The sequence below is a fragment of the Electrophorus electricus genome, chromosome 1 (assembly GCF_041902795.1).
Source record: "Electrophorus electricus isolate QZ-2024a chromosome 1, ASM4190279v1, whole genome shotgun sequence".
NCBI classification, from domain to species: domain Eukaryota; kingdom Metazoa; phylum Chordata; class Actinopteri; order Gymnotiformes; family Gymnotidae; genus Electrophorus; species Electrophorus electricus.
This window is the reverse complement of record NC_137497.1, coordinates 44,449,651-44,464,505: the sequence shown is the minus strand read 5'-3', so window position 1 is coordinate 44,464,505 and position 14,855 is coordinate 44,449,651. Positions and strand designations below refer to the sequence as shown.

Here is a 14,855-nt window from a genome sequence, read left to right as displayed (position 1 = left end):
TGTCTCTCTGTCACTCTGGGTTTTTCACTCTCTTTGTGAATGTGGGCACTGACAGTACAGCTCAGGTGTGTTATGCACATCAAACTACCGAAGAAGGCATTTGAATTCAAACGCAGGTAAAGACACACCCACCAAGTTCTTTGTGAAGACCATGAAGCTCCGTAGTACAGCAGGTTTGTACAGAGCTGCTCCACAGTCAGATTCCAACACTGCTACCAATCTGGATGCTTGTATGTATATACAGGCATTATAAACAGGCTACTGAGGTCTTAGGTGTGTGTGGTACTGCTGTGAGGCTGCCTCCTGCTCCATTTCCTTTATCCTTTTTAGCTCTGCATACATACACACACACACACACACACACACACACACACACACACACACACACACACACACACACACACACACAAAACCTTGCTTGACAGCAATTTTCAAGGTGACAGGAATATGGAGGCACACATGGCCTGGTTGTATGGGTGCACTGGGACACACACACACACACACACACGCAGCCTGGTTGTATGGGTGCGCTGGGACAACACACACACACACACACACACACACACCCTGGTTGTATGGGTGCACTGGGACAACACACACACACACACACACACACACCCTGGTTTTATGGGTGCGCTGACACACACACACACACACACACACACACACACGGCCTGGTTGTATGGGTGCGCTGGGGCACACACACGGCCTGTTTGTATGGGTATACTGGGACACACACAGCCTGGTTGTATGGGTATACTGGGACACACACAGCCTGGTTGTATGGGTATACTGGGACACACACACACACACACACACACACACACGGCCTGGATGTATGGGTGCGCTGACACACACACACACACACGGCCTGGTTGTATGGGTGCGCTGGGACACACACACACACACACACACACACACACACACACACGGCCTGGATGTATGGGTGCGCTGGGACACACATACACACACACACACACACACGGCCTGGATGTATGGGTGCGCTGGGACACACACACACACACACACACACACGGCCTGGATGTATGGGTGCGCTGGGACACACACACACACACACACACACACGGCCTGGTTGTATGGGTGCGCTGGGACATAACGTGTTGAGCAAGCAGGATGAGTCGTGGGCAGAGTGACGGTGTGAGTCGTCCTCTTCTCTTTCTCCAGCTGTACTCTGCAGCTCAGCTGTAGATGAGGGACACACGCACAGACGTCCCCTGGGACACAGCGGAGAGCCTCTCACCGTCTGATCACTACGCCTCTCAGTCCAGCCTCACTCACAACCCACCAAACTGTGTGCTGTAACACTGTGGGCTGTGGTGGCTCAGTGGTGAAGGTACTGGACTAGTAATCAGAAGGTTGCTGGTTCAAGCCCCACCACTGCCAAGTTCCCACTGCCCCTGAGAAAGAACATTAACCCTGAATAATTCAGGATGTGTTCAGACATAACTGTAAGTCACTTTGGATAAAAGCATCAGCTAAATGCAACTGTACATTTATAAAAGGCTTAAGCAGTGAGTGTTGTATACAATGCATTTTACCTCACCAATATAACATAGATGTTATATATTTTATGATGTTATACTTGGATGATTGTAAGTGGGTGGAGCTGTTTTGTGTTGGTTTGGCACAGAATGACGTTATTTCATGCAGTGTGGATGGCTGGGTCAGTGAGGGTCATCTGTGCTGTTCAAAGCGCTGGCTGGAGTTTGCTTTGTTTGGTTTTCTTTGCCCTGGCGAACCAAATCCTCCTTTTTATCTATAATTACATGCACAGTTACCACTGCAACATCAAACTCAAGTGAATCCACAATCAGTACAGACTAATATAATTAGAGCCAGTGTTTGGAGTACTGTCATTCTTAAGAGTACTGTATTTACTCTTGAAATGAAATGAAATGTTGGACTGCCGATAATGCTGTATCGCCAGTCTAATGTGTGTGTGTGTGTGTGTGTGTGTGTGTGTGTCTCTCCTTTAGGTATAAGTACCACAATGACACTCATCCCCCGAGCACAGACTTTCCAAAGCTTTCTCTCTGAGCAGACTGAGGAGGAAGGCAAGTGTGAGAGAGCAACCTCCCCCTCTAGTGGACACAACAGGCATTACAGCCCAACACTGCTGCATTGACGCACACTCTAATGGCTTAAAACAAGCAGGAAAGAAGGAAATTTGACAGCTTTAGAAAACTGATAGACACTGATAGTACAGTATAGGACTGGCGCATTACTGACTATGTAGAGTTGTATGTGTTCTAAACCTGTCTACATCTACAGATATCTTTTTGTACATGACGTAAAACAACAAAGGCCTTTTTGTGAGTAAATGTTTTTTTGTTTTAATGGAAATCCTTCCTGCACATACCTTCCTGTTGCTTGTATTTCATTATCACATCAAAGCAGCACACGCTAGAGGAGTCCTCGCCGCGCTTCTCTTTAAACATAAGAAACGGTTAGTGTGGTACTGCACACAGCACTTTTAAATCAAGGCCTGCTTTGCACCTGACATTCTTTGTTTCTGTGTTCTGCCATTTTGTCTGTGATCTGTGAAGTGGTCCTAAAATGTCAGTCTTTTCCTTTCTGAAGTGTTTATAGTTTGTGTTCAGTAGTCCTGGCAGACAAAACACATTTTATGGCGTGAGCCATAACCCAGGCTTTCCGACCTCAGATGAGGTGCATAGCTTCTGCTGTCCACAGCAGGCACATGGGCCGCACACTCCGCTCCGAGCACCGAGCTTATCTTGCAGTGGCCATGTCGATGTTTCTGAACACGGCTTTAAATTACGGTCTGAAATACACTTCGAAAATGAAAAGTTGTTTTTGACAAGCTGAGCTTATTGGGATTTTGCCATGTGATCTGCTGTAAAATTATATTTATACAATATATATTTTTTAAACGACAGTGTTTGTAAACACCACTGTACAGTGGATTGTGATAAATAACAGGTTTTCAGGCAGGTAAATTGTCTAAGTATAAATGTCTGTTACAAAGTCAACATGGCAACACTGATTTGAAGCCCCGCCCACCTCCCCATCACTTATAAAGAGGCTTGTGTTGCAGATTCTGATTGGCTGCACTGGAAAAGTAAAAACCAGAAACTTTTCTGCATCCGGCCCTCTGATCCAGACCTGATCCAGATCCTTCAGATACTCAGATAGTTAATGTAACTTTGTGGTTTATAAATCAGCTTTCGAGTTCTACAGATATAACTACAGATATTTCAACCTCCCTTGACCTAAGAGTCTGTGTAACATCTGGGGGTACCAAACAGTTACATTAACTTTTCCCTTAAACACCAAAAAAGAAAAGAAAAAATGAAAAATAAGCAAATTCAGATTGAAAAGTTGAAGTGTAACAGCTCAGACCCCTGCGTATTCTATGTCCATGTTACACAAACACACAGCAGTACACATGCAGCCAAAAGATCATCAGCTACTGGAGACTATAATGTTATGTTTTGCTTATTTACTTGTCCAGTACGTCCTGTGTTCAGCTAAGGGGGTTGAAGTTAATGAGTGAACACTAATGAGCTCAACCTCAGCCCTGTACCAGAGAACAGCTACTGGGAGGTCTGAAGGCAGGGTACGATTGTGGGATCTGACTGTGGGGGCTGACCATACGCTCTAAAGGTCTGCTCTGGATAAAGACAGGAACGAGCAGTAAAACTAGAATACATTCGCAGACTTCACAACTGAACTTCAAGACAACATCTGTTCAGGGGACGACATTTTTCATGAATTTCCTGTATTTTTGTTTTTGTGTCCATCACAGCACCATGCACATTTTCTTTTGCTCTTTACAAAACAACATTCCTTTTGTCTAGCAAGATTTCCTGTCTAACAGTGTGATCGAGTTGGTTGTACTGGAACTTTAGAACTCCACGGTCTGTTCCGGGCTCCTCCCGGGTCAGATGCCGTTTGGAGAAAAATACCTCTGTTGTCTCTCCTGGGCTTTGGAATTTTATTACGGTGTGCAAAGATATGAGTTGTTTGTTCGAGCCTCAACTTTTCTCTTCTTACTGTCTTACTGCTGTTCTCACACACAATGGAATCCTGTCCGGTATACATTAACTTTCACATAAGAAAATAAAACGAATGTGTTCGTCTATACAACAGGGCTTTGGGATGTACCTGCAAGGTTCTTTACGCTGTGTGCATTGTTTTTTTGTGCATCATACATTTTCCATTTTTTAATGTAAATTAAATGATTTATGTGAATGATCTTTTCATCTGTTCATTGTCCAGAGAGCTTAAATGAACACAATTCATTTTTATTCTTCTAACTACACCTATAATTCATGAAAGCAGGCATTGTGGTAACAAAAGACTTTTATTTCCTAAGAATTCATCAAAAAGAGTTTTTGTTAAGCTTGTACCGTGAAAGACACCCACGATGAAACAGTCCACACAGTCATAAGTTAAAGTCAACAACAGTTTTGTTCAGATGAACACAAACAAGTCTACAGAACTTCTTCCAGCAGTGATGCTGTAATCCACAGATGTCTCCCATTGTGACCTCTGAGCAGAGCGACTGCTGGGCCTTCAGAGTTTGTTTCTCCAGTTCTGTATTCAAAAAAGCATGCACAGCATCCTGGAATGAGCTGGACTGTTTCTCAACTGACCTCATCTACGCTGCACTTCCTCGGCCAAAATCACGCCCTTACCAGCGTCAGTCAATCGTGATTGTGTGAGAGATGTAATGCACCAGGAGGGCAGAAATGTGTTTATCTGCGCGGTGTAACGTGTATATGTCCAACCTCTAGTGACATGATTCAGCATGCTTTCAGGAACATCATTAATCCAGCAATAGTGATGATGATAACGAAGGTGGTGGTGATTAGACGCGAGCTGTTCCTCTCCTCTCCACTTTCATGTGGCCGTGGTGGCGTTAGCTTGGGTTAGGGGTTAATGGTGCTCTGATACGGATCAGCTCCTCGCCCGAAGTTGCGGGCATTTGGAAAAACGCCACCACATCAAAGAACAAAACAAACAAACCCGGAAGCGCAGCAAGGATCACCGTTTCCGTCTGCCATGCCCCCTCGCTGCGTAGAAGTTGGCGTAAATTGGGCTCTGATTTCTCTGCTTCCTGCCACTTTGTGCCATCTTGTCATACACAGCTTGCTCACCTTTGTAAAGTTTCTGCTGTTAGAGGCAAAAACACACAAGCAGACGTGAGGACCCAGACAGGGCCTCAGCGGGGGCCCGCTTTGTGACACGGGGACTTTTCACCGAGCTACGGAGATGCTCCTGTGCTCAAAGTTTAAGGGCCCCTTTTTCCCCCCCAACATCCTGTTTATTGTAGAAATATATTAGAAATTTCAACGTGTCAAAATAATATTTAATGCTGTTTGGTTAATGAGATGAGAAAGGACAGACAGGGAAGCATGTCAGAAATGAACAGAAATATTATTATTATTATTATTATTATTATAGTGCTGAAAATGATAACCCTCTTTATTAAAAAAAAAAAAAAAATGTATAGTGGCACTGCGCTACTTTAGTGTTGTGGTTTTTGCTCAGCCAATCACAGCTTTCTTAAGCCCTTACCCGTCTTTTAGCAGGATCTAGCTGTATCCTGTACGCCTCCCTCCTCCTCCTGGGGAGACAGAGTAGGGGGTGTTGTAAACGTGTGTGTGTGTGTGTGTGTGTGTGTCTCTCTCAGCCCGGCACCGTGGACACAGGAAACTTTAGTGTGTCAGTGTCCGTGAAGTCTCGGCCACGGTGCTTTGCTGTGGTCAAAACAAGGACAGTTCACAGCCAACACTGGAGAAGCCTTAGACACAACATGGAGGGTTCACACATTGAGACGTTAAAATCACAACACCAAGACAGTGTTTATATTTCCAAGTCTCGCTGTTATGTCCTGCCAAATGATGGAAGGGACCGATGGGATGTACCAAAGTGAAAGTGATTTTACTATCATTAGTCTTGTGTTTACTATCATTGGTCTTGTGTTTACTATCATTAGTCTTGTGTTGGTCACTCATTTAGGTGTTTTTGTCGCTCCACAGCGTCATTAAATAATTTACCTGTTCAACTGCCTGAGGAAAAGAGCCACACTCATCAGAACCACAACCACAACCACTGCAGCTCCTCCGATGAATAAATACGTCTGGCGGTAAAGATCGCTGGACCCTGAAACAGGAGACACACAGAGATATTCCAGGAGAAGGTTGTGATTAATCCCTGTGGCACAAACTTCTTGTTTCCTTCTTGTGCATGTACGTGATGTCAACATAGGAACTACTCAGAGGAACAAGAGAAACCTGGCCGTAACTACGCAGAAGAACCTTCTAACCTTCATTCCAAGCTATAACTGCCTTGTCACTTTTGTGTGCACTCTTGTATGCAACTGAGTCTAAACAGTTTAGATTTGTGCAGCTTGTCACAGACTATATCAAGCACTTCCTACTTCACTTTAGTCAAGTTTAAGACCACACAGCACCTTATTAGAACGAAAAGATTAAGGCCGACACTGAACAGTCTCCAACCTCGGCTGGGAAAGACGGTGAGCAGGATGGTGCTGGCGTAACTGTCGTTGTTGGTGCTGATGTGACAGCGGTACATCCCTCCGTCCTCCTGAGAAACAGGGTGTAGGTGCAGACTGACGTTGGCTGTGTCACTGCAGGTCACACTGCCCCTGCTCACAAACTCCCGGAGCTCTACACTACCCTGGTGAACGCTGCACACAGCTAGAACCTGTCCACGAACATCACCACCCTCTCGAACCTTGAGCCTCTCCATGGTGACCCCATTTACAGGGTCGTTACGCACATGCAGACATCTGAGGGTCAAGTTGTCATTCTCCGAGACAGTGAGCTCACTGTCGGGATGGATGGACGTGGTGGCAGAGATTACTGGAGATAAAAAGAAGAAAAACTTCATTAAACCACCTTCAAATTAAAATGATTTAGTGAATTTTCCTGCAAAGATCTACAATAAGGTCCCTGATCCACAGTAAAATAGTAAAGAACTTCCAAACCTCGTTCCACCTGCCTTCTAAAACCCAACAGGCTGGCTAGATGTGGTTTTCACCTTGCTTTTCTACCAATGTGTCTTTGGTCCATGATCCCTCTGGAAATGCCTGCAGAGAGCAGCTATACAGACCCACGTCCTTGTCGGTCACATTCCTTATGGAGATGCTTCCGTCCATGGGAGAGGCTTTGAGGAACTCCACCCTGCCATCGTACATCTTGGCGAAGTGAGCGCCGTATTCTGGGTGGTAGATCGCCAGAAGCTCTTTGTCAGGCTGCTTAATCCAGGAGACCATGCTCAGCTTCCCGGTCCAGGGGCACAGACAGTCCAGCACCATGCCGTCCTGAAGCCACACACTGCTCCCCGAGGCCCTGACCTGCTCAGAGACTGAAGGAATTGTTCAGTGTGGCTACTCAAATGCTACTCAGTCATAGTCACAGGGTGACCGCTCCTGGCACACAGCACAGAGAGGAGGTAGACAGGCTAGTTTGGTAAACTCATGAAACCAGGGAAAAATGATGGGGGAACTAAAATTATTTTAAGAAAATTCACCTCTCCAGTGGAAGCTCAGTTTATAATTTATTTATTAGTTTAATTACTTATTACATGTTTTTTTTTAAATAGCATCTAAGAATGAAAGATCTGTAAAAGCCAAAACATCATCATCATCTAATTATCACATCAGCACCCTGAGATGAAACTCTTCATCTTCTGATGTTGATTTTAAACAAACTTGTACATAAACTTGGTCCATTTACATAACATACAGATCACGTTTTTTGGGGGGGTTTTGGGGGTTTTTTGGGGGGGTGATCTTTAAATAATAAATAAAAAACGAATAACTAATTAAACAGATAAAAAGAAGTACAGTACCTTTGAGAAACGGCAGAGAAATCACAAGTACCAAGAAGTACCAGCAGTCCTTTGGCACTGCGTCCATACTTTTGCGCTCAGAGACACTGAATGCTGCATTGATCACTGGAGAGACGTGTACCACTGCTTCCTGTGTGCATGAGCACGACAGACAATGGCTGGGCTAATGAAAGTGGTGCATTTCCGGTGGGCGTGGCCCTGCCTGCTATGTGAGCTCTGCTGCAGGTCATGAAGTAGTGTTGGAGAAAGCAAACCACAGATGGATCTCGCATGTGCCACCACCTGGTCTGCTTCCAGGTTTACACAAATACCCTTCAAGTGTGATAGTGCTTCAGACCTACGCCATGTGGAAAAATTACTACTACTACTGAATGAGCTAAAAATAATACACATTTTATTTTATAATAGAAATACAGCAAGCATGATTCAAGTTTAATAGCATTACAACTCGATGCCTTCTGTCTTAATAAACTGGCAAGAAAAAGACATGAAAAGTTGAAATTCACAATCATTTACACTTTCTACAAACTCTAACAGTCAAGTGCTTAGAAGTTGAGTGAGGTGTGCTAGACATTTGAGCAAATAGACGTCCTCCTCACTCTTCTGCTCAGCGTCTGTTAAAAAAACACAAAACACATCAAACACCTGAGCGCGTACCTCTCTTAGATCGGACACGCTGAGCGCGTACCTCTCTTAGATCGGACACGCTGAGCGCGTACCTCTCTTAGATCGGACACGCTGAGCGCGTACCTCTTAGATCGGACACGCTGAGCGCGTACCTCTCTTAGATCGGACACGCTGAGCGCGTACCTCTTAGATCGGACACGCTGAGCGCGTACCTCTCTTAGATCGGACACGCTGAACGCGTACCTCTCTTAGATCGGACACGCTGAGCGTGTACCTCTCTTAGATCACACACTGAACACGTACCTCTCTTACTGAACGCGTACCTCTCTTAGATCGGACACGCTGAGCGCGTACCTCTCTTAGATCAGACACACTGAGCGCGTAACTCTCTTAGATCAGACACACTGAGCGCGTGCCTGTTAGATCAGACACACTGAGCGCGTACCTCTATTAGATCAGACACACTGAGCACGTACCTCTCTTAGATCAGACACACTGAGCGCGTACCTCTCTTAGATCAGACACACTGAGCACGTACCTCTCTTAGATCAGACACACTGAGCACGTACCTCTCTTAGATCAGACACACTGAGCGCGTGCCTCTCTTAGATCAGACACACTGAGCGCGTGCCTCTCTTAGATCAGACACACTGAGCGCGTACCTCTATTAGATCAGACACACTGAGCACGTACCTCTCTTAGATCAGACACACTGAGCGCGTACCTCTCTTAGCCAGGGCATAGGCCTCGGTCACCTTCAGCTGGACAGATGGACACTTCAGTGTTGCCGTTGCCTTTGCAGGGACGATAATACGCAGGATTAAAAGTAATCTAACCCTCATAACTCACCAGTGGATTAAAACAGTGGGAAAAGTCCCCCAAATGCACACTTTTAAAATTGTTTTCAAAATATTTCAAATTGACTAAACATAAAGTACACTCCCAAGGATTTGGCAACCCATCTCAGGCACCGGTGCTGTTAGCAATGTTGTCATGGAGATGGATGAGAGGGATACCTTGTGATTGTTGTGGAGCAAAGCCCACAGAGCAGATGATCCAATAGCACGGGCGTCTGCTGACCGACTGTCCAGACACGACAACAACATGTCCACAGCCTTATCTGAGGGCCAACGAAGAAACATCACCATGGTCACTTACATTTACACCTACGTTTACGTTTACATTTACATTTTCGGCATTTAGCAGACGCTCTTATCCAGAGCGACTTACAAAAGTGCTTTGTCATTTCCTCATAGAATACAACCTAGTACAGTACAGTAGGTTAGAATTAAACATACCAATGACCTAGAATACTGTAGAATACAGGGTGATGCTGATGACTAAAAGTGTGGAATACATAAGGTCTACAACAGACAACAATCAGTGCAATAAACAATAAGTACTAGAGTTAGTCAACATAGAAGCAAGGTCAGTGGTTATTTAAATATTCCACAAATAGATGGGTCTACAGTGTGTTACACACAAACCCAGGCAGCAGACTGAGGTGTCAGGGTCCAGTAGTCATCAGGGTATTTCACAGTACATAAGAACAGTGTTCTCAGTAGAAGGCTAGAAAACATGAATTGAGCTTTTGACATTCTGCAATGTGAAACATGTTGGTTTGGAGGAACCAAAACAAGCAACTCCACATCCACACAATAAACCCTTTAACTTCAGTAGGATTAGTGAATTTGGAGGGAAGTTGATAGGAACAGTGTAAGCCAACACCACAAAAACCTGCACACACATATGCAAGATTTTAAAACACTGTATTGGTTAGATTGACTATACAGTGCATTAAACTCAATAACAATTCTTTGATTCATTAAATGAACACGACCAATCAGTATTAGCGCCCCCCCTCACTGTTTCTATGGAAACTGACTGATGCATTCTGTGAAAGTACTAAAGTCACCTGGGAGTTTGAGCATAATAACTGAATCAATTGATAATATTGAATTTGAAAAACTCACCCTAACAGGAACAAGCCCTTTCTTCAGCTCCAAACCCCGTTTCTGCCCCAGCCCTGACCTGTTTCTGCCCCAACCCTGACATGTTTCTTGCCCCAACCCTGACCTGTTTCTGCCCCAACCCTGACCTGTTTCTGCCCCAACCCTGACCTGTTTCTTGCCCCAACCCTACCCTGCTTCCTTTGCCAAACTTTAACCATAACCTTGGTCATCAGGAGAGAAAGAGAGAAAGAGCCACTAATCATTCGTTCCTAATCAAGTTTGGGTGTCCCCGATATGTCTCCTCCCTCAGCATGGACATGTTTCTCAGCAGTAATACAGAGACACAGGATGACTGTACCACAGGCCAGCACTCTGGGTTTGCTGGCGGAACAGAAGCAGAGGTTGTGCAGGATCAGAAGGGCGGTGGGTCTGGGATCTGCTGCCGTGACCCGGGCCAGATCTGCCAGGAGCTCCACGAACCCACGCTGCGTCACAATCATGTGCTGGCCGTCCTCGCTGTAGGACACACTGAGGAGCAGGTGCAGCCAGTGGGACACCGTCACGGACGCAGGGCTGCCTGCCTTCCTGCTCACCCGTGGCACACGCACAGTCAGGAAATGATGCAGGAAGTTGCTCTAAGAGGAGAACGCAAAGGGAAAAGAACTTAATGTAGGTTAGCAGGTATTAAAGTCATCAGGCACACACTGGGTCGGATTCAGAAAACCTGATGGTAACTACACCACACCACACAAAGTGCGCAACATGGTATTTAATTATTACTCATAAAGTTACCGTGGCAATAATTAGTCCATCAGTGTCAACTTAAAGCTGCACTAAGTTCAAAAGCCAATCAAATAACTTTGTTAACATGGTGCTCTCTGTTAACTTCACATTCAATCTGGCAATGCGTTTTATGAATTTGGCCCATTTCATGAATTTGGTCTTTAGCACACGTAGCTGAGCTTCAAAACTGGAATTATTCCCACTGGACACCACGGAGGCCAGCATCCGGACACGGCCAGGTGGACAAGTCGCTCCACACACCAGTCAATTCCCAGCTGTCTGCTCCTACAGTCTCAGTAAAAGACTTCAACGATCCTTGAACACCCTGATGTTACTCCCCAACACCACATGACCAAATATCAGCAAAGTCATACGACATGGGGACAGACCTGTGCTAGTGTCAATGGTGTCTGCAGGCATCCCCAAGTCAGATTTAATATATTTAAAGACTTTTTAATTCTACCCTGATTGAAAATAATTTTGAATAACTCAAAGAAATATTATATTGGAAACGGCCATTGAGGAACAAATGCTTTCATACTAAAGTTGAAGGTGCATGGTTTTGTAGAGAGGCATAAGAACAATGAATAAACCAAATGGGCAGGAATCTGACAAAATCTGACAGAAAAAATCTAAACTAGATAAACTGTGCAGACATTGTACAACAACGATATCACGACATCAAAAGCAATGAATACAGTTCCATGTACACGATCCTTTCTTATGGTAGTTTACTAACTAGCATTAGCATAGCTAATGAGCTGTTACACTTTACTGTATTTCTCAGAGGATTTTCAGCCATATTCACAAAATAGCTAAATAACTACACAATTACAGAGTGAAACGTTGAGATAGACATGTAAGATTAATCGGTATGACTAGAATTTCCAGTCTAGATCCAACACACACACACACACACACACACACACACACACACACATATATATATGCGCACCTCATCTCGAGGTTATTCATATGAGTAGCTAGTTAGCTACTATTTATCCAACACCACCTCAGCTGTGAGAAAACATTGCCTCTGACAATATATCCAAACTTCTAACAAAATGTCAGGTTTCCAGTGTAGAAATATTAATAAGTCATGGTAATAAACTGTTTTAAAAATGTCAGGTGTTTAAGTAAATTTCTCTTCTGATGGTGAACAAGCTTGGCAAATGATCCCAGCTGTCTTCTCCTCATGCAGTGAAGAGAATATCTTCTCCCACCATAGCTTAAATATGGAAACAAACTTATGACACAAATCTCTTAAACAATATCACAGTGTGGTAGGTCACTTTCACTAGGCAGGTTCACAATGTCATTTTCAGTAAGAAGTCGTCGGATTTATAGTCAGTGTTTGGGCAACTGAGACTAACCATGTTAGTCATAGGAATTTCACTTTTTTATACAAAGCAAAGCAAAAAATTTCAGACAGAAATTTAAGGCAATGAAATACTTAAATACACGCTCAGGTTAGCACTCACGCTCAGGTTAGCACTCACGCTCAGGTTAGCACTCACGATCAGGTTAGCACTCACGCTCAGGTTAGCACTCACGCTCAGGTTAGCACTCACGCTCAGGTTAGCACTCACGATCAGGTTAACACTCACGCTCAGGTTAGCACTCACGCTCAGGTTAGCACTCACGCTCAGGTTAGCACTCACGCTCAGGTTAACACTCACGCTCAGGTTAGCACTCACGCTCAGGTTAGCACTCACGATCAGGTTAACACTCACGCTCAGGTTAGCACTCACGCTCAGGTTAACACTCACGCTCAGGTTAGCACTCACGCTCAGGTTAGCACTCATGCTCAGGTTAGCAGTGTTCTTAGGCAGAGCCACAAAAGCTACACAGACAGAACCAACACATCATTGCTGCCTGTTGACTGGAGGACCCATTGAGGCATCACAGACAGAGCTGACAGCTGATAGTTGAATCATCACTGAAAACCCTCATTAATGCCAGATTCAGTGGAAGTCAAATGGAACAGTCCAACACACACACACACACACACACACAGGAGCGGGCTGGGGAACAGAGTGATGTGCAACGACCCGAACAGCTGAGAGGAGACTGAGAGCTCAGAATGGCTGGTGGCATGGCCAGTGTAGTTAAACCTGTATGCACAAACATGCTAATGTGTGGAGGACTCCTGTAAAGCCTTGTGGTGTCCTCGGTGTTGATCGTCCTCACAGGCTAGATCACACGATAACTGGAGAGCAGGACAGTATCATTCCTGACCCAGCACACATCAGTGACTAATCCAGCCTTTTCATGAGCTGGGTTAGGTAAACACAATCCTGGTCCCTGGAGCTGGACCAGACGACAGGCTGCAGGGAGCCTACGTGCTCACCTTCTGAAGCAGGCCTCTGGAGTCTCTGGAGACAGCCAGGTTGGCCAGCAGGGAGAAGGCCAGACTGTGCACAGAGCCGCTGTCAGGCGGCCGCTGAGACGCCAGCTTCATGACCCCCTGCATCAGAGAACTCAGAACCACTGGCCTGGGAAGAGCAGCGTGAGTGGTGGTACCGCACACGGCCCTGCACGCTGAGAGAGAGGGAGAGCGAGAAAGAGGGAGAAATGAAGAGAGAGAGAAAGAGAGTAAAAAAGAAAATGGGAGAGGGAGAGAGAGAGAGAGAGAAAGGGAGCGAGACAGCGAGAGATAATATTTAACATCCTTTCGTTAGAAACTGCTCGCTCACTCACACACTGGTCCCATGTTTTCCTTTGCTGTTGGTAAAAATGATTTCACCACTTAAGTTACTCCACAACAATCTCTCACACCACCCAACACATCTGCCACTCAATTATAACATGAGTCTCCCAGCAAAGACAAATAACAGACACAGAAAGACATACACATAAATATATATATATACACACACACACATAAATATATATATAGATACACACACATATATATATATATATATATATATACATACACATATATATATAAATAAAATATATACACACACACACACACATAAATAAATATCTATATACACACAAATATATATATATATATTTATTTGTGTGTGTGCGCATATATATATATATATATATATGATTTCTATGGCACAAACAAAAAATCAGACAATAAAAAGCAATAAGAAGAGACAGTGATGTCAGAGGCAGCTGGATGGCGGAGTAGTGTAAGGCCTCTCTAAGTCTACTTGCACCTTCATACTGACAGGTTAAAGACAATTAATCCTATCTATAAAATCACACCACCACCTATCACTCTAAAAATACCTTTAGGAGGAGAGAGAGAGAGAGATGTTAATGCTCGATGAAGTGTCATTCTAGCAGTCACGCACATCTAGAAGTTTGGAAACTTAATAAGAAATCAAAAGGCATCATAGGTCTTTTAGGCAATGACTGCTTCCCCCTCCCACACACGCTATAAATACACGCGAGAGCTTTCACAACAGGACGGCTTTACCCTGGATGACGCAAATCCTGCTTTAAGAAGGTAGATTAGATTCATATAAAGGCCTGATTATGTCACAGCGTTAATGAGTGTTGATGTAACTACTGACTAGCTGCATGCACGTGGGTAGAAGAAAACCATGATAATGATAGACATTACTGTTCCAGGAAGAGGAGTTTACGACTCCTACGGGGGTCTGGAGC

General features: G+C 44.6%; 3 protein-coding genes across 8 annotated transcripts in view; 1 reads left to right on the top strand and 2 right to left on the bottom strand.

Moving 5' to 3' along the window:
* The window catches only part of dok6 (docking protein 6), a 54,021-nt gene extending 49,785 nt beyond the window's left edge, over nucleotides 1–4,236 (top strand). For both annotated transcript variants that reach the window (XM_027021402.3, XM_081721725.1), the window contains one exon: nucleotides 1,998–4,236. In XM_027021402.3, coding sequence (XP_026877203.1) covers nucleotides 1,998–2,146 — 149 coding nt within the window. In that variant the 3' untranslated portion in view covers nucleotides 2,147–4,236. The remainder of the gene's footprint in view (nucleotides 1–1,997) is intronic.
* Nucleotides 4,237–4,326: 90 nt separating this feature from the next.
* Nucleotides 4,327–8,062, bottom strand: cd226 (CD226 molecule). Of its 3 annotated transcripts, XM_081721704.1 has the most exons (7): nucleotides 7,864–8,043; nucleotides 7,051–7,377; nucleotides 6,507–6,872; nucleotides 6,045–6,150; nucleotides 5,563–5,611; nucleotides 5,011–5,157; nucleotides 4,327–4,578 (listed from the first exon to the last, which is right to left on the bottom strand). In XM_081721704.1, the coding sequence occupies exons 1-6, from the start codon at nucleotides 7,928–7,930 to the stop codon at nucleotides 5,029–5,031; spliced, it is 1,044 nt and encodes a 347-aa protein (XP_081577830.1). In that variant the 5' UTR covers nucleotides 7,931–8,043; the 3' UTR covers nucleotides 4,327–4,578; nucleotides 5,011–5,028. The 3 variants fall into 3 exon arrangements, with proteins under 3 accessions (XP_081577830.1, XP_081577841.1, XP_081577837.1); XM_081721715.1 differs by lacking the exon at nucleotides 5,011–5,157 and having other exon boundaries at nucleotides 7,864–8,041; XM_081721711.1 differs by lacking the exons at nucleotides 5,011–5,157; nucleotides 5,563–5,611 and having other exon boundaries at nucleotides 7,864–8,062.
* A 173-nt stretch (nucleotides 8,063–8,235) lies between these two features.
* rttn (rotatin) overlaps nucleotides 8,236–14,855 on the bottom strand; it is a 42,298-nt gene continuing 35,678 nt past the window's right edge. For 2 of the 3 annotated variants that reach the window (XM_035526361.2, XM_035526362.2), the window contains exons 45-49: nucleotides 13,576–13,766; nucleotides 10,801–11,077; nucleotides 9,507–9,610; nucleotides 9,215–9,284; nucleotides 8,236–8,477 (exon numbers count right to left, since the gene is read on the bottom strand). In XM_035526361.2, the coding sequence (XP_035382254.2) occupies nucleotides 8,401–8,477; nucleotides 9,215–9,284; nucleotides 9,507–9,610; nucleotides 10,801–11,077; nucleotides 13,576–13,766 (719 nt within the window). In that variant the 3' untranslated portion in view covers nucleotides 8,236–8,400. Of the gene's footprint in view, nucleotides 8,478–9,183; nucleotides 9,285–9,506; nucleotides 9,611–10,800; nucleotides 11,078–13,575; nucleotides 13,767–14,855 lie in introns of all 3 variants that reach the window. The other variant, XM_081721692.1, reaches the window with a different exon arrangement.

What these genes read in the sequence shown, in the direction of transcription:
- cd226 (XM_081721704.1), bottom strand. Translation starts at nt 7,930, where the DNA reads ATGGACGCAGTGCCAAAGGACTGCTGGTACTTCTTGGTACTTGTGATT. An exon ending in TTCTCTGCCGTTTCTCAAAG is followed by an intron (nt 7,378 to 7,863) that starts GTACTGTACTTC and finishes CAATTCCTTCAG; the next exon opens with TCTCTGAGCAGGTCAGGGCC. An exon ending in TAGATCCTGCTAAAAGACGG is followed by an intron (nt 5,158 to 5,562) that starts GTAAGGGCTTAA and finishes TGCCTCTAACAG; the next exon opens with CAGAAACTTTACAAAGGTGA.